At 43.4% G+C, this 24,208-nt stretch overlaps 1 protein-coding gene and 1 long non-coding RNA gene across 11 annotated transcripts in view; one reads left to right on the top strand and one right to left on the bottom strand.

Moving 5' to 3' along the window:
• Window positions 1-1,636: 1,636 nt before the first annotated feature.
• ehbp1 (EH domain binding protein 1) overlaps window positions 1,637-24,208 on the bottom strand; it is a 225,295-nt gene continuing 202,723 nt past the window's right edge. For all 10 annotated transcript variants that reach the window (XM_070542571.1, XM_054750382.2, XM_015944984.3 and 7 more), the window contains 4 exons: window positions 9,500-9,599; window positions 8,455-8,528; window positions 2,580-2,694; window positions 1,637-2,450 (listed from right to left, as the gene is read on the bottom strand). In XM_070542571.1, coding sequence (XP_070398672.1) covers window positions 2,360-2,450; window positions 2,580-2,694; window positions 8,455-8,528; window positions 9,500-9,599 — 380 coding nt within the window. In that variant the 3' untranslated portion in view covers window positions 1,637-2,359. The remainder of the gene's footprint in view (window positions 2,451-2,579; window positions 2,695-8,454; window positions 8,529-9,499; window positions 9,600-24,208) is intronic.
• Window positions 12,623-19,019, top strand: LOC107376061 (uncharacterized). Its single transcript, XR_001571762.3, has 4 exons — window positions 12,623-12,879; window positions 18,240-18,307; window positions 18,483-18,673; window positions 18,784-19,019. It is a non-coding gene; the product is annotated as an uncharacterized lncRNA (long non-coding RNA).

The raw sequence follows: 24,208 nt of genomic DNA, 5'->3' as shown, positions 1-24,208 counted from the left end.
CACGTTCACGCGCACTTTCTTCTCCTTTGGTGTGTTTTTATTTTTTAATCCTGAAGTTCAGGCAGTCAGAGGGCCGGAGAGCCCCACATACCACCACCTCCTGCTCACGGGCTCCGTTAAATTATGCAAAAAGGCCATTCAACAAATATGGCCTCGCAGCACAAAAGAAGCGCGCTATTCTGACATTTCCAAGCATTTCTTGTTTTTTACCCCGTCCTTCTCTCGATGTGAGACCTCCAGATAAACCCCTGAACAAGTATCAAGTTATCAAGTTGCACCAAGCTTTTGTAATAAGAGCATTTTGTCTAATCCAAAATTGCTGTTGAATTTTCCTTAATGCTGAGCTGCTAAAGCCTGGGATTAGGCGGCGAGGAGAGGAGGGGGAAAAGTTTTGTCCCTTCAGCCGGCAGGATTGGAAGCGCGGAGATCTGCGGGGATGTTGTCGGCGCTTATTAAAGGCATGATGCAGAAACCTCAGAGCTGCTGGAGCCTCCGCGCGCTCAGAGCTTCGCTCCTCAGGTGCGCAGCGCTCTGGACGGCGGCCGACTGGGAGAGAGGCCGAGCAGCACCTGTGAGGGGAGGCCATGAGACATCAAAGCCCGGGAGATAATCCATTCCTCTGGGGGAGCCGAACCGGACGGGACCGAACCTCCGCTTTTTACGCACGCAACGCTCACCGAAAAAAAGGATTTCTGATATTTTATTTGTAATATTTTTTCTGCTTCATCTGGAACATTACTGATGCTGCAGAGGTAAGACAGGACTGTTTCAGCCATTTTATCATTTCTGTCACTCAGAAAACTCCTAAAACATTTTATTTGTCCCCTAGAATTACTTTTGAAATTTTAATTGGACTTTATTTGATTTAATTAATGTCACAAATAACAGAATCAGATAGTTGGGCGCATAAACTGTTTAACCGCTTTAAAAATAACAAAAATCCACCAGGAGTAGCAGGTGACAGGGTGATTTTTTAGGTGACCGCGTTAAACGTCCTTTAGTGTTCTAATACAACCTAAAACAAAAGCGCCTCAGGGGACGTAACGTGCGCAATGTGCGTAAAGTCGGTCCCAAGCAAAGAAGCGAATCAGTGAATTAATTTAGAGTATCGGAAAGTCCGGGAGGACGTCTGCTGTCACAACCGATTTTCCTGCTTTAACCCGGGACGGGAGGCAGCCTGCGGGGTTACCCGCTCCCAGCCTCTTATTCAGGTAGACTGTGTGCGAAATATTTATATTTATTAACACATCTGAATATAAATTAAAAAAACGCTTCTCCGATCCGTTCAGGTCGGCCCAGAAGAGTCAGGACCGGAGAGAGGAAACATCTGCCCGGAACAAAGTGATTTATTTAATCTCCCTCAGAGGAAAAGGCTCAGAGTTAAAGTAAAAACCCTGATTTTCATTAGAAAACACACACACAGATCACAGGGGAGCCGAACACTTTGATACCTGCAGCTTTTAAATAACCTCCGTCTGATTTTTGATCTGGGATCATTCTGGCAGGAAGTGAAACTTAGAAATGAACAAATAAACAATAAATAACAATTTGATTAAAAAACAGTAATAAACATCAAAAGACTAAAACCATAAATGTTTAGGAAAGTTAAAGGCTTAAATGACACACACACACACAGTGGAAATCGTAAGGACTTTATTACTGAAGACTTGGGTTATGACACTGGAATAAATAATCAGATAAATGTTCACACATACAGAACATCTGCACCAGATGTGCAGCTCTAAGAGATGCACATCTGGTGCAGATTTCCACCCCTCCTGGAGACAATAAATATGAACTAAGAGTTTGTTGTGATGGGGGTGGGGTCGTCTACACAAGTAGCTGGTGGGACAAACAAACAGTAATAAATAATAAACAGATTTGTTGTTTCTGACTGCAGGAAGCATTTGGAGGCTGTTAGTGAGGAGAAGGGATGGACATGTACAGCAAGGTGTGTGTTTGCTTTAACGCTTCATTTGGTAAACGGCTTTCAAGCAAGGACATTAAAAACAATAGGAAAGATTTAATGAACAATAATGCAGTTAGAATATTTTACAGGTAAAAAGTGACAGAATGAGGAGACTCGTCGTTATCTTCTCCACATGATGAAGAGGAACCCCCCAGTGAACCCAGTTTGTGCTGTACCTCAGACTGACTGGTGTCCACATTCAGACCGAGGCTGTGCTGCCCGTGCCATTAAGCACACATAACAGGTACCGTCTGCAGCCACGTACAGTTCAGATACATTTGGAGTCTTTGCGGTGGACTGGAGCAAACCCCATGCAAAAGGCTTCAAGGATGATAAAAGTGAATGAATCTGATACATTTCTTCAATCGGCTACATTTGTTGTTCTGACCATCACTGAACGACACACTTCTCCTCTTTCTTGGCCATCTTGCCTTTGCTCTGCTCCAGCGTCCTCTCCAGGTGCTCGTCCTCCGCCTCAGCCCTGCGACAACAAAAAGGTCAGAGGTCACCAACGGATTGTGCAGGTAACGCTGCTGGTGCCGTGGCCAGGAGCCGGGCCCTGACTGGTACCGGACCTGAAGGGATGCAGAAGGATCCATGGATAACTTACTCTTTCTCCTGGGCATCCAGATCCCTGACCAGCGCGTCCCGTTTGTTGACCAGTATGACCAGTTCATCCAGCAGCAACTGCTCCCGCTTCTTCTGGGCTTCGGTTTTCTGCCAATCTGTGACACCAGAGACACGAAAACCTTCAGACTCCAAGGATTAAAAAAATAAGTTGTTAAACAAACCAACACAATGGATTCTCCACAAAACCAGAACTCCCAGGGAAGCCATTTTCAAACGACGGACACTCGTGTGTCTTAGGATCTGCTCCCGCTGACCCATCATGGACAAGGTGTGGTAAAAGTTTGTGTGACCCTGACGAAACGAGACAGAGACCTGGTGTGTGAGAGTAATGTGACAAACACACTCCAGTGTGTGTGTGTGTGTAATGCAGTCCCGAGCAAACACACTTGAGTCATATTGTGATGTTAATGTGCAGATCCATGATGCACTGATATGAGGACTCATTTTCCCACAGGACCATCAGACTAGAACCTTTCTCTGGTTGTTTACAAAAAGACCAGAAATCCTGGTGAAGGAGAATCATTTTTGAAACTTTTAAATCCGTTGCATTGGAGACACGATCTGTTAAATAAACAAACAAACAAGCAGGTGAGCCCTGATCCTAGTCTCAGTTCTCCAGGGTCTTTGCAGGAAGGGGCCCCACAGGGCCCCACGGGATCCAGGTGGGACCCTGGTCCAAATCCCCTCAGCCTCCCCCTGGAGGAGGATAGGGAGGGGGGGGCTACCCACAGGAGAGCACTCACTCCTGGGGCTCAAATATCCGCCTGGCGCCCTCCGCTCCACATTCAGCCAGCACCGGGGCAGCGCTCCTCCTTCCCTGTGCTCCAAAAACTCCAGACAAGCAATATTAATGTCATAAAATTTCTTTACACATTTATTCACAAAAATAAACACACACACACCGCAGAACGAGATCCAACATGATTCCAGAATGGGCCTCACCTCCTCTGCTGGGAACATGCTCCCATAAAGAGCACACACACTTCAGTGTGCAGATTTATTCTGCTGCCTCACAGCTTAAGGAAGGCAGCAAATCTCCAGCTTCTCCTCAGCTCAGTGTGAGAAAGTACACCCCCTCCGCACGCACACGCACACACACACACACACACACACACACACACACACACACAAAACAAAAACCTTCGTTTCATCCCAGAGATTCAAACACAGCAGCAACTTTCCCCTCAATCAATATTTAACCCCTGATTGATCAGGAATAAAAGGGGCGTTGTAAAATGTCAGTCCCAAAATAAGAGTGGCTTTATAAAAAATAAATATTCCCCCTCCTCGAGTAAAACTGTGTGTGTGTGTGTGTGTGTGTGTGTCACACTGCGCCCAGTGTGTTTGTCCTGAAAGGTCTGCTCTCTCTCCATTGGCTCTGCTCGTCACTTTGAAGTCGACTACGAAGCGAAACAAACACAGTCTCAATATTTGGCTCTCTACGTTCCTCTTCTTCCTTTCTTCTTCTCTGTTCTTTCTGAGAAGCAAATCTACTCTGATCTGATCACGAAGGAGTGGAAAACACTCCAAATACGTCCAAACCTGCTACTGAACAGTTTACTTTTCTTTTTTCACAAGGCAAGGCAGCTTTATTTATACAGCACATTTCATACAGAGGCAATTCCGTGTGCTTCCCATTTGTAAGAACAGCAACATTAAAATCAGAAAATACTATTTAATCATTAAAAAGAAACAAAGTTAAAGGGTGCGCAAATACAGCGCACAAGTGGTAATTTAAGACAGAGAAAAGCCAGAAAAGCGAATGAGTCATCAGGTTTACATAACTTGAGATAATTGTCTGACAGGAATTTGTGCCGCTGCATCCGTCACAACTCTCCCACAACCGTCCTCCATAAGCCGTCCAACAAGAAAGAAAGAACTTCCCCACGAAACACTGAGAGGTATTAAATTAACAGAAATATTTCTTCCTCCTCCTTCAGAGCAGCTCTCTGCCTAAAAGCTAAAGTCCTGGTTGATTTGTGAGGGGGAGGGGCTGGCCTGTCAATCACATGTCTCAGAGTCCCGCCCCCCTCATTAGGAAGGTAAACAATAAGGAGAGTCGATGAGAGACGTGACCAGGCAACACCAGAGTGGGGCAGGCTGGGTAACCAGAGACTAGGAACAAACAAATCACCCTGCAGCTGCCCCCCCACTGCACAAGCCCCGCCCCCTCCATCAGAGAGCGAGAGAGAGGTTGAAGACTGAGGAGTGTATGACTCACATTCAGATGAACCTCACCAGTAACCATGTGAGTCTACACAAGGCACGCAAGAATGCCCCCCCCCCCCCCCCCCCCATTTATTCAAACTGGTCCAAAGCTGGGAGAGACCGTCCGACATGCAGCTGCCTGCCTCGCTCTCTGTCTCACACCACATGACGATGCCGCGTTAAAGGATCGGAGGCTCCACAAGCCGACAGACCACATTCCCCAGAGACGTTCACACCTACGGACATTTAAACTCGTCCTGTCGTTCCTCTGCTCTCTGCTTCCCATTCTCCAGCTAAAGGCCTCCGAGAGCTGCATTTGGCTCAAGTCCAAGTGGATTCAAGAGACAAAAAGTGTCTCCAGAGGAGAGACAGTCTATGGGCGGGACAGTCTCCATCAAAGTTATTAAAAAGAAAAAACGAGTTGAGTTTACGTCCTTGTCTGTTAGTAAAGCCAACCACGCAGCAAGCTAAAACCATTTTACTGTCACACCAACTAAATAAAAGCCATAAAAGGCTACAAACTGCCTTGTTTTGACTAGCTTCACTGGAGTTTCTACGGGTGTAAAGGCTCTTTTTGCCGTCCATCATGGCGAAGGGGGCGGTCACGTGAGTGGCGTGACGTCACGCGCATAGGGTCAATAGAAACGTTAATATTAGCCGATTGGGACAAACGTGAATGTTAACACCTGCTCAGAAACCAGAATCAGTGCACCTGGAGATGGAATCACAGTCAGTAAAGCGAACTATCACCTTAAACAGACATTATTTAGTCTAACGTGTTAGTCTGGCTGAAGTTAGTCGAGTTGGTACCATCGGACACTCACCATCCAGAAGAGGCGAGACTGTAGAAACGGCCTTCTGATAATATCATCACCATGAAGTAACACATAACCATCAGACAGCGCTGTACGTACCAAATAAGCTGTGCTGCAGCGTTGTTGTCCATTCCTTCGGCCTTTCCTGTTTTCTCTCCGTCTGCTTTACTCTCACCAGCATTAGTTTACTGTTTGTGTTGCTAAATGCTAACTGGAAGAATATGGACGTGAAAGGGCGCATGTCATCACCTGCATGTAAACTAGGATAAAGGCTACCAGCTTTTAAACGCACAGATTGAGACAGTCTGAGGTAACTTTGAGACAAAAGCCTCATGGCCCACGATGAAACTGGGAACCCCTTGTGAGGATCGAGACATTTTGTGAACTTTGTAGGAATAAATTTGGAACATCAAGCATGGAAATGAACAAACGAGAATGTTTTCAGCGCTCAAGAATTAGAGTAGCAGGAAGTACGTGATCAGGAGCCTTCTGACATTTATAAACCGTTCTTTTAGACTGGATGAACAGGCAGGGACGTCCTCTCTGCGTGGGACACTCATTTCCTGAATTCCCGTAAAGACGCTCGTTATCTTTGGTTTCAGTCAACTTGTAACCCTGAAAGAGTCGGCGACATCATCAAAAGTTGCCCACGTGATAGGATTGCATAGTGCACCTAATCAATCAGGGTCTGAAACGCACCGCCCCGATGTGTTACAAAGCTCAAATAGATTTACAAACGATGTGTGTGTGTGTGTGTAGAGGGATAAGCTCCTGCATAGGATTACATATTGATTTTAAACATATAAAAAAGGCTTATCATATCAAACCGTAGCAGGAAAAACTCAGGGACCCGGTTATGCATAAATCCCTTTTAGACAGCGGCAGGGCGTCCACTTTAAACACACACACACGCTCACGAGTTGTGTCTTAGCTCGCATAAGGAGCCCATGTGTGTGTGAGTGTGTGCGTGTGTGTGTGTGTGTGTGTGTGTGTGTGTGTGTGTGTGTGTGTGTGTGTGTGTGTGTGTGTGTGTGTGCAGGCATAGGTGTGACTCGGTAAGCAGATAAAGAGGGCACATGGATGAACTCAGCAGCAGGGAGACGAGAGCGTGGCACTCATGGCAGCATGGTCATCACTGGGCATGCTCACCATGCAGGAGTTTAGTTTTAAATGATGATCATGATTCTTCTTCTATATAAATTGGTGGATGTCAGTAATCTACACCAGGATCTGACTGCTGTGTGAAATTCCACTTTCCAAAGTGTCTCTAAACATTTGCTCATTTCCTTGCCTTAGTGCTTTAAGTTCTTTCAAAATAGTTAAAATAGCTGTTTCAAACCTCAAAAAGTGGTAAATTTATTCTCTGAAATGCAAAGAAATATATTTTATTTGTTTCTTTTATCACTAAAATAATGACATCAAAGTGATTTTGGTAAAACCTTCTAATGTAAAAATCTGCAGATAAAAGGCATCTTTATTCGTAATGATGTTAACGTTAAATGTTCATAATGGTGCTGCTATGATTAATTCTTACAGAATCAGCTGTTCCACTGTGACCTGCACTTTATTTTAGAGTCATTCAGGGGAAGAGAGCTGTGTTTGACTGAGAGCAGGTATATATTTTTCTCAGCAGGGTGTGTGTGTGGGCAGGTGTATCACAGATGTGTTTTTCTCTCACCTTCTCCCATCGCTCTCTGTGTCTGTGTCACTGACCGACCGACCAAATCAACAATTACTCGCCCTCCCGACCATTGCTCAATAGACCCTCCCAAGCACCAAATAAAAGCCACACACACACACACACACACCTGTGAGATGACAACACACACAGATCCTGCCAGCAGCTCAGGACTATCTGAGGCTGCAGCAGGGAGGACGAGCCTGTGAATGTTAAGTGTCTCCCTCAGGGAGACATGATAAGTTTAGTCAGCTGCAAACCCAACAAGTCCACATGAAGGCAGAGGACGGCGGTGACACAGCACACACCACCTCCTCTCCTCAGCTCACACACCATCTCTGCTCTCACACAAGCAGACATACCCTACACATGACACAAAAAGCATCACAGCAACACAAAACCATTTAAATGAGGACTGGAGATACAAACTAAAACATACAGCAGTAGAAAAGTTAAGAAAACACAGAATTCCTGTTAGGAACACACATCGACCCCAACTACCATGCTGCCTGACACACCTCCCCTCCCGCTAATTACAATTGATTTATGATGGAGCAGGTAGCTTATCAGGTGGCTGGTGAAATTACAATGGCTGTCTGCTGGCTGGGAGGAGGGTGTGTTTGTGGTCAATGTCGAATAGTAAAATCAATTAGCATTGATTGGCAAAAGGTTCATTTTCCCCACAGAAGATGCAGTCGAAGGGGATTAAAGTTCCCTCTGACGACTCCGTGGTGACACAATGGCTGCTATTCTGGCTGCAGTCTGGTTAAACAGGCTTCTAATAATAAAAAACCTTTCGTTTTTATTGCACAAACACTCGCTCTATGCAGCCGTGGCTGGATTTCAAATCAGGCCTCGGCTAGTCGGGTCTGGCTGGGAAACAGATAGCATTGATCAAGTATCAGAGGGTGAAATCCCTGGAATCTTAATCCTCATCAAGAAGCAGATGCAGAATTCAAATAGTTCTGCTTTGGGCCCTCATTGGAGGCGGATCGAGAGGCAACAACAAAAACAAACCAAATAAATAAACAAACAAAACTGTTAAATCTACATCTGATGCGGTTTGTTTCCTTTAGTCTTCAACTCTGCAGGAACATCTGGTAAAATCGTTTTGTTTACGACAGAAAGACAAAAAAATAAAAACATCTTCTCACCCTCGATGGCCAGCATGGCCCTCAGCTCTCTGCTCAGTAGCTCGAATCGTCTCTCCAGATCATGTTCCTTCTCCCTGTGGCAAGTTAGACACACACACACACACACACACACACACACACACACACACACACACACACACACACACACACACACACACACACACACACACACACACACACACACACACACACACACACATAAAGTTCATCAATATGTTAATGACTAAATCATTAAGTACTTAAAGAAACCTGCAATAAACATCGATTCAGCCACTGGCCTGAACCTTCTCCTGCTTCACAATAATCTACTGCACATAACTGATACTCATAGAGCACAGCCCTGGGTGTGTGTGAGACAATAAACAGAGTTAAAGGAAAAGGGCTGAAAATGTGTGTGTGTGTGTGTGTGTGTGCAGACCAAATTGAATTCTTTCCTTTTTCAGCTGTATTAAAAAATGAGCTAATTTGCTCTCTAATAGAATTTGTCCTTCACAGATGCCTTTTCTCCTCGCCCTCCGTAAAGAGAGAACAGAGAGGCTAATAATCAGCCCTTCTGTCAATTGGCCACTTTAAAAGCCTCCCCTTTCCCACGATATAATGTGATTATGAATACTTCAATCTCCTCGCCACTCGCACTCTTTGAAATCCCACAAATGAAAAAAAAACTATAATATGACAGAGTGTGTGTGTGTGTGTGTGTGTCTCCACCTGTCACAGCTGACCACATACAAAAAGACTAGAGAGATAGAGCAGCAATTGCCACATTTCTATTGATTTCATATCCCCTCTGCATGTAAATCAATGAGGAGAGAGAAGGGTGTGTGTGAACACTTCAATAGTGGGTGGGTGGGGTGGGGGCACACACATTTCCAGGTGTTCAGATCAGGAAGGAGTCAAGTTCCGCCTCCAGTTGGTCAAATGAAACATTCAAAGTGTTTTGCGATTATTTTAAAAAAAGTGTTAACCACGTTTATGAGTTGTGTTTGTTAAAAGAGTTTAAAAGTGTTTTAAAAGCTTTAACAGATGTCATCAGATGGGTACGTACAGCAGAGAGAGCTGGTTCTGTCTCCTAATGAGGGCGTTCTTCTTATTGACCAGCATGAACCACTCCTGCATCATGGCCTCCTCCTCCTCCTTGTTGTTGCCTGAAAAATAAAAACAAACACATCTTGAAAGGCACCAGTCACGCAAATGCAGCTGATATGAAAAAGCAGATAGAGTCACTGCAGCGTCAGCACGACGCGCTCCTCGTGTAAACATTCACACACTCCACACCGCGTCTTCACAACGTCAATACGGCTTCAACAGGGGCGGGATTAGCTTGCCGATTACCGTCGAGCGTCTTTACAGAGCGAAGCCTCACACTGTAGGGCAAAAGCATATCCCACCAATCACTCAGCGGGCCTTCAAACAGCCCTCTTCCTCTTGGTGTAATACCTGTTCAGCATAGTGAGCTAGATGCATGGCTAATGTAAGCTCAGCCCACGCCTGGGGCTAAAGCTCCATGCACTAACTTGCTTACAGGCTGCAGCAGGATGCAAACAGCTGATAATGACGAGGCACATCCACAGCAGTCAAGCCTTTGTTGTCTGACGTGATCTTTTCTAAAAGTTTATGAGATGGAGCAGGGTTAAAGAAGAAGTCTGAAGCTGGTTTATTTAGGAGTAAAATAGACTGAATCATCCTAGATGTATTTATTATTTAGCCCATTATCTTTTCAGCCTCATATTTAACAAAACTGTAAATACAGTTGATTTATTCCAGCTGTGGTTCAGACATTTAGTGTGGGAATAGATTTTCCTGTGATCAGATCAATCAGCTGTTGGCTCCGCGACACTTAAGAGTCAGTGTAAACAGCGGCGGCAGCATTAATCTGACAAAAGGATGGATGAAAGGAGGCGTTTTAGGGCTTATGGTATTATCTCTCCTCAGTCTCTTTTATTTCTGTACAGGATGGTTCAGCGTCAGTCATCCTGACACGGTTAACAATTCAAAATAAATAAGATTTTAAATCAGAACTTAATAGTTCAAAGTAAAATTTAACCCTTTTTTAAAGTTAACCCTGCAGCTTTTATGAAATTTTAACCAATTTACTTCATTCTAATTTCAATCTGATGCTTTCATGACAAAACCAGCCCAGGACCTCATGAAGACTTTCGGTTAAACCAAGTATTTATTTTTGCTGTCTCCCGCCACAGTCGCACGTTGCCGAGCGAGCAGCAGGAGTATGGGACCGCGGCGTTACTGATGACAAAAGGCAGAAACGTGGATTTGTGCGCATGTGGACACCGGCGAGCGTGTGGACATTTGTGATACTCCAAGCCGGCAGATGTATGTAATTTCATTTAAGAGGAGGGGGGAGGAAACGAGCGAATGAAAGGAAGCTTCAGGATTTAAGCTGAATCGGGGGCTCGTGGATTACTGTAGTCAACTTTGAAATGGACGACACTCGGAGGGGGGATAAAGCCTGCGCTGACAGGTCATTGTGCTGCCTCCAAGTCAAATAAAACAAGCAAATAATAATGGCAAATATTAAGCTCCTGTGACATTGTGGCGAGGCGGGCTGGAAGACGAGGGGGATTATAAAGCTATATCCCCCACCGATAGCCAGACAGCAGCCACGTTTCCTGAAAAGCAGGAAGGGAGGGAGAGGAGGAGGCAGAGAGGTCAGAGGAAAGGTGGGATAAAGGAGACAAAGAAGGAGAAAAGGAGGTGAGGAAGAGGTAAAAGGAAGGAGGAGTGGATGGGTGAGGAGAGAGGACAGCAGCTCAGCATCCTTCAGGATTGAAGTCTGACCTCCTGATGCCACCTGACTCTTAGAGACAGAGCTCTATTTCCTGTTTGAGCCTCAACTTTATGCTAACGTGTTTGTAAAAGATGAATTAGTAAAGTAAATGTTTCTGATCTCTTCCATTACTGAAAAGCAATCATTGATTACATAATAAGAGATTGATAATAAGAGTAAAAACCTGAATGTTTTTCACAACCAGAAACTGGAGTGAGCTCTTCTATATGCTTCCATATGCTCCAAACAGGAAAACTGCTGAATGTTGTTTCGTATGAAGACAAACGGGGTAAATATCCCTGGCAAGCAGCGCTGACTCTGTCTGTGAATCCAGCCTTTGGCTCTGAGACACTGTGGATCCATGCTGGCTCTCTGGGGACCATCTTGGATCAAAGCATCTGCCAGCTTGGCAGGTGGCATCCAGAGTCTTGCTGCTCGCCTCATACGCCACTCCTCAGCGCTCAACACGGAGCAGGAGCGGGCCAAACCCGGCCCAGGCCGAAGTATGAAAACTGGCACCGATGCCATGTTTGATCAGAACATCAAAGCCTGAGAGGAACGCGCCTGATGGAGACAAACGGGCTTTCCTCACCTACAGAAAACTCTATCACCTCTAATATCGCCTTTAGTGTCCGCTGCCCGTGTGGGGAGGAACACAGAAGATAGGATCATCTGAGACACACACACACGGACCTGAGATACAACTGATAGACATATTCCAACAACCCCGCTGTCTGATTGCCTCTTCTCTTGTTTCACTCCGTCCCACAAAACAGGATAAGATGATACAAACGGAATGGGTGGAGGGAGAAGGCTGGTGGATCGCCACCAGTTAAAATCCATCTGAGACATAGTTAAGGAGAAGCAAAGAGTCCACAGGGAGCCTCTGTAGCCAAATTAGAGTGAGACAGCCATCACCCCGAGGTGGTCAGTCTGCTCTTCACATTCAGCGGGTTAATAATTATTATGTTTACTAATTTATTCAATGTTTTTTTTAGCAATGAGATGTTAAAATGCTTGGCTTTGATGCCATTTGCATCCAATGCAGGCAGGAATTGGTGCCTAAGTATGACAAATAACCAATTTTGATCTGTTTTAAAGGTGATTAAATGTAAAACTGGAGATCTAACTGATCGCTTTATTTGCTTAAATATGATGAATTCCATTAACAGGATGAAATGCTGCATCTGTTTCATGCCTGGAACGTCGTCCCTTGAAGGACGGATCTTGGATAACAGATGCAAATGAAAGGAAACAGAAAGAGAAACGCATTAAAAGCTGTGATCACAGCACGTTCATCTCATTTCTTATCCCACCATTTTGTCATTTAATCCAATAGCTGCTAATCCAATTTGTGTATCGGACATGTATAAAAGAGGGGAGGAGGAGGGGAGGAGGAGAACAACTAGGGGGAGGGAAAGGGAGGAGATAAAGTCGAACTTGTCTCGTGGGTTGGAGTCACTTTTTTAGTTGTAGTTTATTTAAGGCTCGAGAGGCGCGTGAGTCTCCCCCATCGCTCTCTCCATCCCAGCGTTGGATATCAGCGGGAGATCAGGGAAGATGAAAGCCAAACTCGCATAAAAGGAAACGAGAAAAGAAGGAATAAAAAGAACAGGATGAACATTGTTTCCTGTGATTAGGTAAGAGCTCGTTAAAAGGCTGCACTGATGTGAATATGCATGATGGGCCGCTCTAATCAGAGGGTGTGTGTGTGTGTGTGTGTGTGTTAGCAGCCTGCTGAAGTCTTGATTTAATTAATGTGAGTAGAAGAGTCTCTTGTTAAGGTTAGGGAGCTCTCAGATTCAGCCTCAGTCATAAAACAAGTTCAAGTAAATCTGATTTAACAGTTTGACACCATTTTTCTCATCATCCTTCTTCATGTCATACTTCAAAAGCAGAATTTTTGCTCAGGCAAAGCGTCGCTGCGATCCAAAACCCACGAAGTACAAATCAAACCTTCCATTCTAGTCTTTAAATGCACATGTGATTTCCTCTGCTCTCTCCTATTCTCCTCTGCTCTCTACTCAAGTGCTCCTGAGGGCTTTTTTCCTCCATGGAGTCTTGGACGAGGCCTTTTTAGCCGCCCTCAATGGCACAATGGTCCTAGAGTATAGAGCAGATTCCTGCTTTATTGAACCTGTGTATAATGTCTGCTGAATGGAACACATTAACCGATTCATGGTCTCACCTCTTTCCTTCTTCCTCCCCCCAGACAGAAAAAGAAGAAAAGTAAAATTGAGAAAAAGACTGAGAGAAAGCCTCCTCTCACAGTTTGGTATAATGCGTGCCTTTTCCACTGGTGTCATCTGTCAACCACTGCTTGCTTTGCGACTCACAAAAGAGGTGAAGAAAGAGAGAGAGGGAGGTTTGGTGCAAATTAATAACGTTTTAAGATTCTGCTAAACCTACTCAAAGGTGTACAAACAGCTCTGATACTATTATAAATGATCATAAGTTAAATTAGATGAGTGATCAACTAGAATGGCAAAAAACAACTGAAAACCAAAACATCAATGCCTCACAACTGCAAACATCAAAATATAAAACTGTCACTTGAACGCGTCACAAAGATGACATATAATTGCAGACTACAACCTACAGCTGACAAGAAATAAACCTCCAGCACACAAGGGGGCGCTAGTGCAATGAACAACTGAATCAAATAGACAGATTTGGGCATATTTGTGAACATTTTAAAGTGTGTAACTTTATACAATCAGTCTCTGACCAAATGAACAGCTACAAGGCTATTGTTTGATTACCGTCATCTTAAAACAGATGCAATCTCTAAAATTTCAAAACAATCCATGCTACCTTTATCTTCTAAAATGCTACAACTGCATTGTTGTTTTCATTCTTCCATTATTGACATGGGATTATATGGTAACTTACCATCTAAAATACTAAAAAAAAAAGGACACAATGTCAAATAAAAATGGTAGAGTAGGGAGCATGGATAATTACAGGCCTATTGCTCTGGCAAGCATTGTGTCAAAGGTTCTGGAAAAAGTATTGCTCTGTAGGCTAAAGAATTTCACCTATTCTACTGAAAACCAGTTTGGATTCAAACCAAAGCACTGCAAAGGTTTATGCATATTTGCTTTAAAAGAAATAATCAGAACGTTTAAAAGAGGTAACTCTTCTGCATGCTTTATTGATGCTTCTAAAGCATTTGATCGAGTCAACCATCTAAAGCTACCGTATTTATTAAAATGCATCAGTGAGAGGTACATAAATATGTTCTGAGAATCCTAGCCTACTGGTATGCTCATCAGGACATGCAGGTGAGGTGGAGCGGTAGTTTCTCTGCTTCTTTTGATGCTACCAAATGGGGTAAAGCAAGGAGCGGTTCTCTCTCCTGTGCTCTTCAGTCTGTATGATGAACTATCAGTGAAGTTAAATGTCAGAACTGGCTGTATGATTGGTTCAACCCTAGTCAATCATCTTATGTATGCTGATGATCTTGTCAATCTATTAGTGTGGGGCTACAGAAACTCTTAGATATTTGTTCGGAATATGGACTGGATTATGACATCAATTATAATCCTAGCAAGAGTGTCATTATGACTTGCAGAACAAAGGAAGATAAAGGTTTGCAGTTTCTCCAGTTCACATTGTGTGGTAAAACCTTGGCAGTGAGTGGCAATTACAAATATTTGGGGCATTTAATTTGCAATGACTTGGCTGACGATGATGATAATGATTGACTGTGCCGTAGCATGTACGCACAGGCCAATATGCTAATTAGTAGGTTCAGTGTGTGCTCTAATGTAGTGAAAAAGATACTCTTTTAAGTATACAGCATACCTGTGGTCCTGCTACAAACAATCAAGTCTTCGGCAACTTAATGTAGCCAATAATGATTGTCTAAGAATTTTACTAAAGAGACCTCGTTGGGAAAGTGCAATCTACTTGATTTTCTATGGGATAAATACATTTCATGCAATGTGGAGGATTCTGATGTATAGGTCTATCTGTCGGCTAAACCAATATGACAATATAATCATTAAGTGCCTGACTAATGTCAACTGTAGCACTATCCGTTTTCAGTCACAATTGTGGCATCACTGTATTGCAGTCTGCTTTGAATTATTTGTCTTCGTTTCCTTTTTCTTAACTTTTTAAAAAATTCTTATTTGTTGCTATTGTTATAGTGTACTTTGGATCCAGAGTCTGTTAATGAAGCTGATTGAATTAAGAACAGCTCTATACCAGGGTGCAAAAGATTATAAAATAGTTTTAATTCAAGAACCCTTTGGCCTTGGTTGTGTCTGAACTAGCTGTTAGCTTCTAACCATTTGGGCAGATATCCACAATGGTAATGCATTAATTATCAACACTGTTTGCACATTAACCCATTTTAAATTGGCCAAAACGTCCCTTTATTGTCACACAAAGCTAGCCTTTTAAACCATTATCCATTGGTTTTTCACTTCTTTAATCCATGTGGTCATTTTCATGTAATGAAGGCTACCTGTTTTAGAATAAAATACGATGTGCATCTAAAAAAACTGGGATATTGTAAAGTTCAGCTGTATTTGATACTCATTATGGCTTATACACAACAAATTCAGTCTCTGAATATTACATTAGATCAATAAGAAAGGATGTTTTAAACAGAAATGTAAACATGAAGAGCTCTAAAAGGTTGTGATAGACGTCAGCACTGATTATGGACTTCCGAGACACAGTGGACTAATACCTGTAGAAGACATTACTGACTTCACTCTGGACTTCAGCTACATGGATTCTGTGTCTCTCCACTCTTCCTCCAATCTTTGGCACTTTGATTTCTAAATGACCGACAGACCTCATTTAATCTGAAAAGACGCCTCCGGACCACTGAGCATCGGTCTTTAATCGCCCAAAGAAGCTCTGATTGCATTACTTTGTTCTTTAACACACCAAAATAGGTGTTTTGACGTTGTTTTGATGACGTTTTGGCTAACACTGCAGCCTTCCTCAGAGCTTCGCCACTGTTGGCAGCATCACTTCCTTCTCCGTTCATCGTTAGCGAAACAAGGTAAAAACAACTGTTGCTGTGTTGAAAAAGAACCAAAGAATGCAGTTGGATGAAACACACAGAATTAACATGCAAAAGATCTTCAAAGAAGCTCTGGTTCAAGAGTAGCTTGACATGAGGAACGTGACATTTGTAGCCTGTGTGTAGAAGCTCTTGATCCTCTGACTCCAGCCTTAGTCCACTTCTGGTAAGGCTCCTCCAGATTCCTGAATGCATTTAGCTTGACAGTGCTCTCAAGGATGCAGTTCTCCCTGTTGATGATGTCCTACCCCACTTTGTCCTTCCACTAACCTTTCTATGACCATGCTTGGATGCAGCACTCTGGGAACAAGCAGCTTCTTTAGCAATGACCTTCAGTGGCTTCCCCTCCTTGTGAACAAACAGTGTCACTGACGGCCTTCTGGACGTCTGTTCGGCCAGCAGCCATGATTGTGAGTCCTCCTGACCCAGATTGAGACCATTTAGAGGCTCGGGAAACTTTTGCAGGTGTTTGGAGTCAATTAGCTGAATAAATCGACACCATGGAGTTTCTAATATTAAACTTTTGACAATATTCAAATTTTCTGAAATGCTGAATGTTGGGTTTTAATCATCAAAACGATAAGGGCGTTAATATATAAATTAATATAATGTATGACTCACTTTCTGAAATGAGTGACAAAACCACTGAGCCCATTCATATTCTAATTGTTTATAGATTTTACTGTTTAAGAGACTGAATCTGATCTGATGTGTTCTGTGTTGTTATAAATGTAACACGTTTAGGGATGCGTGTTCCTGTTTCAGTAGGAAAACTACTGGGGGCTTAATGTATGTGGGCTTTGTTTGCCAATATTTTTATAATGTATTTTTAAAGCTGAAATATTTAGCATTTTGTGATATTAGTTGTGTTTGTAGTCCAACTTATGAGTAAAACTATCTGTTTCTGTACCAGCTGTGATAATGAGGTAACAGACTCAGAAAGGTCCATTTTCTAGGTTCCTGTTTGAACATCCAACAGAGGGTTTGTTCAGCTAATAGATTTCCTGTGACACCTTCTCTTTCCAACAGCCTGTGGACAGACACACACACGCACGCACGCATGCACACACACACACCTCTGAGCAAACACTGCGAACCTGAAGGCTAACGGTAGATCAACCTCCAGACACCTCAGAGGTTAAAAAGAGTCTAGAGATGAAATGATCACATTAGACATCTTTACTTTGGACCCGCTCAAACAGAGGCACACATCTTCTCCTCCTAAGAGATGAGAGTGTTTGTACAAGATCCGTCTTCTTATTGAGGTGATGCAAATATTTAATCAAACTTGTGCTGTGAAACTTCAGTGTTTAAACATCAATTACAATAAAACAAATCTACCTCCTGGGATGTTTTTTATTTGTGCTAAAGAAGCAGCCATGCTGTGAAAATCACACATTTACTCCTCTCTCTGCTCCCTCCCTTCCTCTCTCATGCCATCAAATTGTGTTTTTTTTTTGTTGCCACAAATCAATAAACATTATCAGAGAGAGGCAGACTACGGACCACAGCCAGGGTGAGAAGGCCAGGGAAGACAACACAAAGAGACACACAAACATGCAGAAACCACACGAAGCTGCGTGTAATGAGGGCAGAACTCATACATCTATAGTAGAGAACAGCAGCAGAGAAGTATTTGACAGGCTGTACTCAATGTCAATTAAAAAAGAACAGGGAGTGTAAAGTGGACAGCCTCCCGCACACATTAGGCTCCATGCCTGTCAGCTTGCTTTAGCTTTAGCGTCACAAACCTCTGCTCCCTCCGACGCGCCACACAAACCATTTAACTGAGCTCTAAATAAGATGATTTTCAACCTGTCCCCACTTAGCTCGGGGCTGGAAAAGAGAAAATCAAGGGGCTTGTCATACCCCGTTTCTCAATTACCTTCCTCATTATTGTCACCTGTGTTCATTACTTCTATTATCATCCGTGTTTTTGTCGCACCCCCTCTTTAGGCTGTTGAACGAAGAAAGGCACGAAAGCGCCAGAATCGAGAGCTTTCTGCAAGGCCAGAGCACTTCAGGTAATTAATATAGCAAGAGGGGGCAGGCGAGGGGATGTGTGGTTGTGTGTGTTTTAGCTGAAATGCCTGATTGGGGAGCTCACCTGCCGATACCCCCTAAAAGGTATTTCATTAGCCAACCTTTTACCATAGAAGCAGAGCAACAAAGCCTCAGCTACGCCTGTCTCCACTCCAGCTCGACAGAGCCCTCCAGGATGTCTGTAGCTGTGTGAGGGGAGAGGAAACAGGAGTGGAGGAGAGGAGAGGAGAGGCTATCCCTGTTCATAATCTCATGACAAAAGGCAAAAAGGCATCATCCTATTACCAGCATGATCTTCACCAGCTCGTGTTAGCTGCTTTCCACAGGGGGCTCTCTTTATTATTAAGGTGAGTGGGTGAGAGGGTGGGTATGAGAAGGGAGAGACCCCATGCTAAGGTCCTGTTTGGAGGCTTTTTTTTCTGTTTTACAGAATAAAAGCCTTTACTTTTGGTTTCAGATCGTGCTACAACACCAACAGGGAGAGATTCAAAATGATAACCTGGAAAACTCTACACCCGTTTGGATCTGGTTCCATTTTAATTCCCCCCAACTCCCATCGCTCCTGGATGAAGGATGTGCCTTGGAAATGACAATACTGAGTTTTTAAAACCAAGTCCTGGTGGATGACATCATTGCCACAAATAACATCTGTATTTCTGAGTACAAGCCTAAATAAATTCTTTAGAAACTAAATGTGAAATCCTTTAAATGTGTATTTTTCTGGTACGTAGTGAGTGGCAGTGTGAGAAACAAACTAAGTGAAAGAGGAGAGTTTAGTCTGTTTTGTCTTGAGCTCAGTGGGGGGGGGGGGGGGGGGGTGTCTATTGCCTCGGGTTACCCAGGGGGATTGTGGGAAATTAAAACAAACGGGGCCATGTGGTGATTACAAAGCGCTGGTTTGACCATTTTAATGTTAAAACTTTTATTCTACAAATGTGGGCACTTTTTGGAAGCTGGTAAAAGAATGAAGATTATGACTTTATCAGGAAGCACACATCGACGCATAAGGACACACTGGAGGCCAAATTCTGTAGAAGAGCTTTAAATCCTGTCCTAAATAAAAGTCTGATTTACATGAACGTTTCAAAGCATCCCCATCCTCCAGGTCATCTGGAAACAGGTTCATTCTAACAAGAACAAACTTTATCATCTGTGAAGCTGAAAATATGAAACTGTGAGACAAAGAGAACTTTGACAGACTTTTGAAGGTCTATCAGACGTACAGATACTCAAGTGATGCACTCCTCCTGACTCATCCCCCACCTCGAATTCCCATTTTCATCATCAATGTCCTCCTTTCTCCTCCATAGAGCCCGGTAAAAAGCCTGCGATGACCTGGGTGTGTAGCTTATTAACCTCTCCATCAGTTCTTATCAGCCAATGAATAGTGTAATCATCAGCTCCTCCTCCTGAATCTTATGGAGAGGAATTTCTCACCTCGTCAGGAATATATTTCAATTCAAACACTAACCAATTGAGGTGGACACACACACACACACACACACACACACACACACACACACACACACACACACACACACACACACACACACACACACACACACACACACACAGAGAGGACATGAGTGCAAACATTTTGTGGGTGCTATGACTGGCACGGGCCAGATGTTGGTGAAGGGATCCACAACGGAAAAACACAGAAGTAGTGTGTGTGTGTGTGTGTGTGTGTATGAGAGAGAGGGCCAGAATAAATTAATGCCTGATTTCTCCTCTTGCTTTGATGGCATTAAGAACCCTCTTCTTCTCAATGTGCCGCGTTAAATGCTTTTCTCTCTTTTTCCATCCGTTTCTCCCTCTTTTTTGACAAGCGAGGCCACCCAGCAGAAAGCAACTGATGCAAAACGCCAGAGTAATCCCCCTCCTCTCCATCCGCCACCACCACCCCTCCCGCTATCTTTAGTCTTTGACACAGAAGCCATTATCTGTGGGATTTAGTTAAACCAAACCTTCATGTATTTGTTAGGCCTTAGGTTCGTTTTCTCTTCTGACTGCTCTGCTTGAGTATGGCTGAGCTGGGAGGAGACCATGGGGTAACGTCATCACAACAGATTTCTCGTGAAGAGATGGTTGTTGGTTTTTTACTGCTGCAGAATCATTAAATGTTCTTCAGCCCAGAGAACATTTTTCTGAGTATTTTGATTATGTCATTAATGCAAACACTCTAAAATACATGAACTAGACATAAACTACAAACCAGCCATCTTTTCTAACACTGGTGCATTGTGCTTCCTGGATTTCATCCCTACCAACATCCACCGAATCACAATTTTTACTCCCAGATAAAACAGGTGAAGGCCTGGGTGGCTAACCTAGGGTTATTACAGCTCCCTGAGAGTGTGTTTACACACACAGTGAGGTGTGAACTGTTTGAGAAGCTTAGAGAGGTGGAGAAACATGAGATGATTTAGAGCTAGTGTAAATTTGGGACCTGTTGACGGTGTTAATTGGGACAGCTTGGCAAACACAAACAGTTTTAATCTCTGGGGATTCAGATCTGAGCTAAAGTCTCCCCATCTGTGAGATACAGACTCAAAAAAGGCGCTAGCACGTCAGAATGTTTAAAAACATATAAATAAAGATGTCACATATGAATAAAACCCAGAACGTTTACATAAAAACTGATGCTATCCAAACATTAGCATTAAAACCAAGCTAACAAGGTTTAAGGCTGTCATGTAGATTTAATTCAGGTTCAACTTGGGTCAAACGTCTTATGTGGTAATTATGTTTATTAGCTAAGAAAAGAGCGGACATTTCTGACTAAAAGTTTCAGAGATAACCCCCTCTCAGCCCGACAGACATATGCTTCAAATAGCTCCACCTGCCCCATTAGCAAAGGGAGGGAAGAATGTGTGTGTGTGTGTGTGTGTGTGTGTGTGTGTGTGTGTGTGTGTGTGTGTGTGTGTGTGTGTGTGTGTGTGTGTGTGTGTGTTCGACGCCCACCCCTGGGGCAGATGTTAGAACAAATTTGAGCGGTGTCATGTTACACGCCTTGTGACAAGAGGCCGAGGGGAGGTGAACGATGAATTTACTTAATGAATTAATCTGCAGACTGGTAATGGCTCTGCTAACAACATTAGTCATCCTCCTCAGATCTCTGAGCTGGTAGCCCTCCCCTCTCTTCTACCAAATATCATCACTACGTTCCTCTCTGTTCTCTGGGAAATCTGCCCCCATATCATTCAAATTAATAATTTGTAAATGTGACAAATAAATCCTTTCACTACCTGGAATGTTGTTACGCTACAACTGACACAAACAGCAGGCCGACAAAGCCTCTGGCCTCTAGTCTGAGCGTCGATTCAATACACAGATGCAAAAGTGTTCTGGTTAAATAGACATTTAAATGGTAATGCACTGGGAAAGACAGCTGTTGGTATTTGTAGCCTGGAGTACTCATTACAATGGGAAATGGAACAGCGTGTGTGTGTGTGTGAGAGAGTGTGTGTGTGTGTGTGTGTGTGTGTGGCGGGGGTGCTGACAACGGTAGCAAGGCGAGGAGCTGTGTTAGCACGTGAATGGTGTAATTACTGGCCAAACCTCTGTCATTAACCTGTATTGTTGAGTGCCACCACATCTGTTACCATAAGAAAGCCTTGATTAATTGACTGCACAGGATGAAATTCAATTAAGTGCTTTGACTGCAGTTTGTAAATTAAATAATAATCAACTGTATAAAAGAGCCAAAACAAACCAAATACTAACAGATTCTGAGGTACAATAAAGTTTTTAACTCTGGCAAATGCAAAGAGAAATCAAGTTTAGAGCAAAGCACTAAGAAAAACAAAAAGCTCTAAATAATAAGTTTAAGGTCTGCTGCCTAGTAGAGTTTAAAAGTAAACACTGTTTTGGTCCAATCAAATGACCTTATGCGTGATAGGTTAGCACTACTCCTGAAGCAACATGTCTCAAGGAAACTATAGTAAAAGTCTACCACTTAGATAAGAGTTTTCATTAGAATCTGTCCATTGGTGTCTTTCAGTCTTTGATAACAGACAGGTAACCCCCCACCACCACCACCACCACCACCACCACCACCACCACACACACACACACTTGGTTTTCTTCTAATATGATGCAAACCTATTGGGCAAATTATAAATCTGTTAAGGTTTTGTCAGGTGAAGTTAATTGTGCACCGCTTTATGGATTGCTGCAGCTGAGGATGCATACATGTGTGTTTTCTGCAGCTGCTTCTCACTGATGATGTGTTTGGCAGCTTGTAGTGTGCTTTGGAGCGGCTGCTGCATGGGGTCTTGAACAGAGGGGGCGGCTGATGAAAGCATTGGCGGGATGCTCCAATAAAGAGAAGATTATCATAAGCGGCCATTGTCCACTTCTTTCCAGCGGCCCCCCAACCCCTTTCCCTATTGACTCCCCCATCGCCTGAAAATGTTAATCGGCACTATCGTTGGCGAGCGGGGAAAAAATGGGGCTCCTGGCCTTGCAAGTGCAACTCTGAATGCTTTTAGTGAGCCTAAAAAAGAAGTGACTGAATAACCAGATGAAAAGAGAAAAAGACAGCCGTAACGCGATATCAAAGATAAAATTACAGGAAAATAGGAAATATCTTACTTCACAAACACATTTAACTTGCAGGTTTAAGCTGTGGCAAGTAGCCCCCACCCCCCCGATAAACCACCTCTCTCCCTCCCGTTGACTCCATCCACCCCGCTCGTTTTATCTGAAGATTCCCAGACAATGCCTAGAGGATCCCGTTCCTTAATCTTCCTAAAAATCCGCCTTTCATCCCCACTGTTAAAGAATGTATGAAAGGCTGACACGGAGCTGAGGAAAAGAAAGGAAAAAAGAGAAAGAAGTGGTGCACATCTGGGAGTGAGGCTCGCATTGCTGTGCAGGAGTTGGTTGGAGGAGGTCTGCACCCGTCGCTTGCTGCAAGTTGACTAATTAAACTGTTTTGCTGCTCAAACATTCAAATGGCCGAGGAGATTTAGAGCATGAGCGGGAACGGGAGTTTATCTATATGGGTGTGTGTGTGTGCATTGGGAGGTTGTTAATCTGTGTTCTGACCCATCTGAACCTTGAAGTCTCTCACACACACGAAACAAAAAAGCTTAAAGCCTTTGTTTTGTCACCTCAAAGGCAAGAAAAAGGCAGAAGGTTTTGAAGGAGTGATCCTGAGATTTCTTTTCTTCCCTGTAGAGAAGAACATTGCATTCGCTCCTGAAGAGAACCCAAGATGACCACAAACACAATCCACCGTGGACTAATGGAAAACCCCTCAACTGAAAGCGAGTGTTCTTTTCGTAACCCTGACAACAAGAAAATGTCCAGTGACTTCACATAGGAGCATCTTCTCTTTGCTTCACAGATTATCGATAAACAAAATCAAAATTCACACATCTGACGACGAGTCTCCCAGCAAAGCCTGCGTTTATTGTAGAGGAGAAATAATCGGTTAAACTCAATGCTACTTGAGTCAATGCTGCTTTTAAGCGTTTTCTTTGTTTCCAAATGTAACTAAATTGATGGTCAGAAAAGCAAAAACGTACCTTAACAACCGACTTCTCTCACTGCATCTTTGAGTCTGGGAACTGAGGAAGGTATTATAGTCCCAAACACTTCTTCTTCTCTCAGAGCTGAGAGATTAGACTGGTTATCCCATTAAAGTTGGTAAAATGCCATTCTTGGGTCTTTAAGCTCTCGTATAGGAGGTCAAGATGAGTCTGCTGGCGCTTACAAGGCGGGCATGGATGTAATCTGCCCAAAGTTACAATAATTAATGTTAAGCTTCTTCAGCATTGTGAAAGAACTGCTCGTGATAATATACCTAAAGCTGTGCATGCTGTTTGTGCTGCAAACAAGGCAGAGATGGATGTGCAAAAGTATTTTTGAAACGT

Source organism: Nothobranchius furzeri, chromosome 12, assembly GCF_043380555.1.
Source record: "Nothobranchius furzeri strain GRZ-AD chromosome 12, NfurGRZ-RIMD1, whole genome shotgun sequence".
NCBI lineage: Eukaryota > Metazoa > Chordata > Actinopteri > Cyprinodontiformes > Nothobranchiidae > Nothobranchius > Nothobranchius furzeri.
This window is presented reverse-complemented; position numbering and strand designations above follow the sequence as displayed.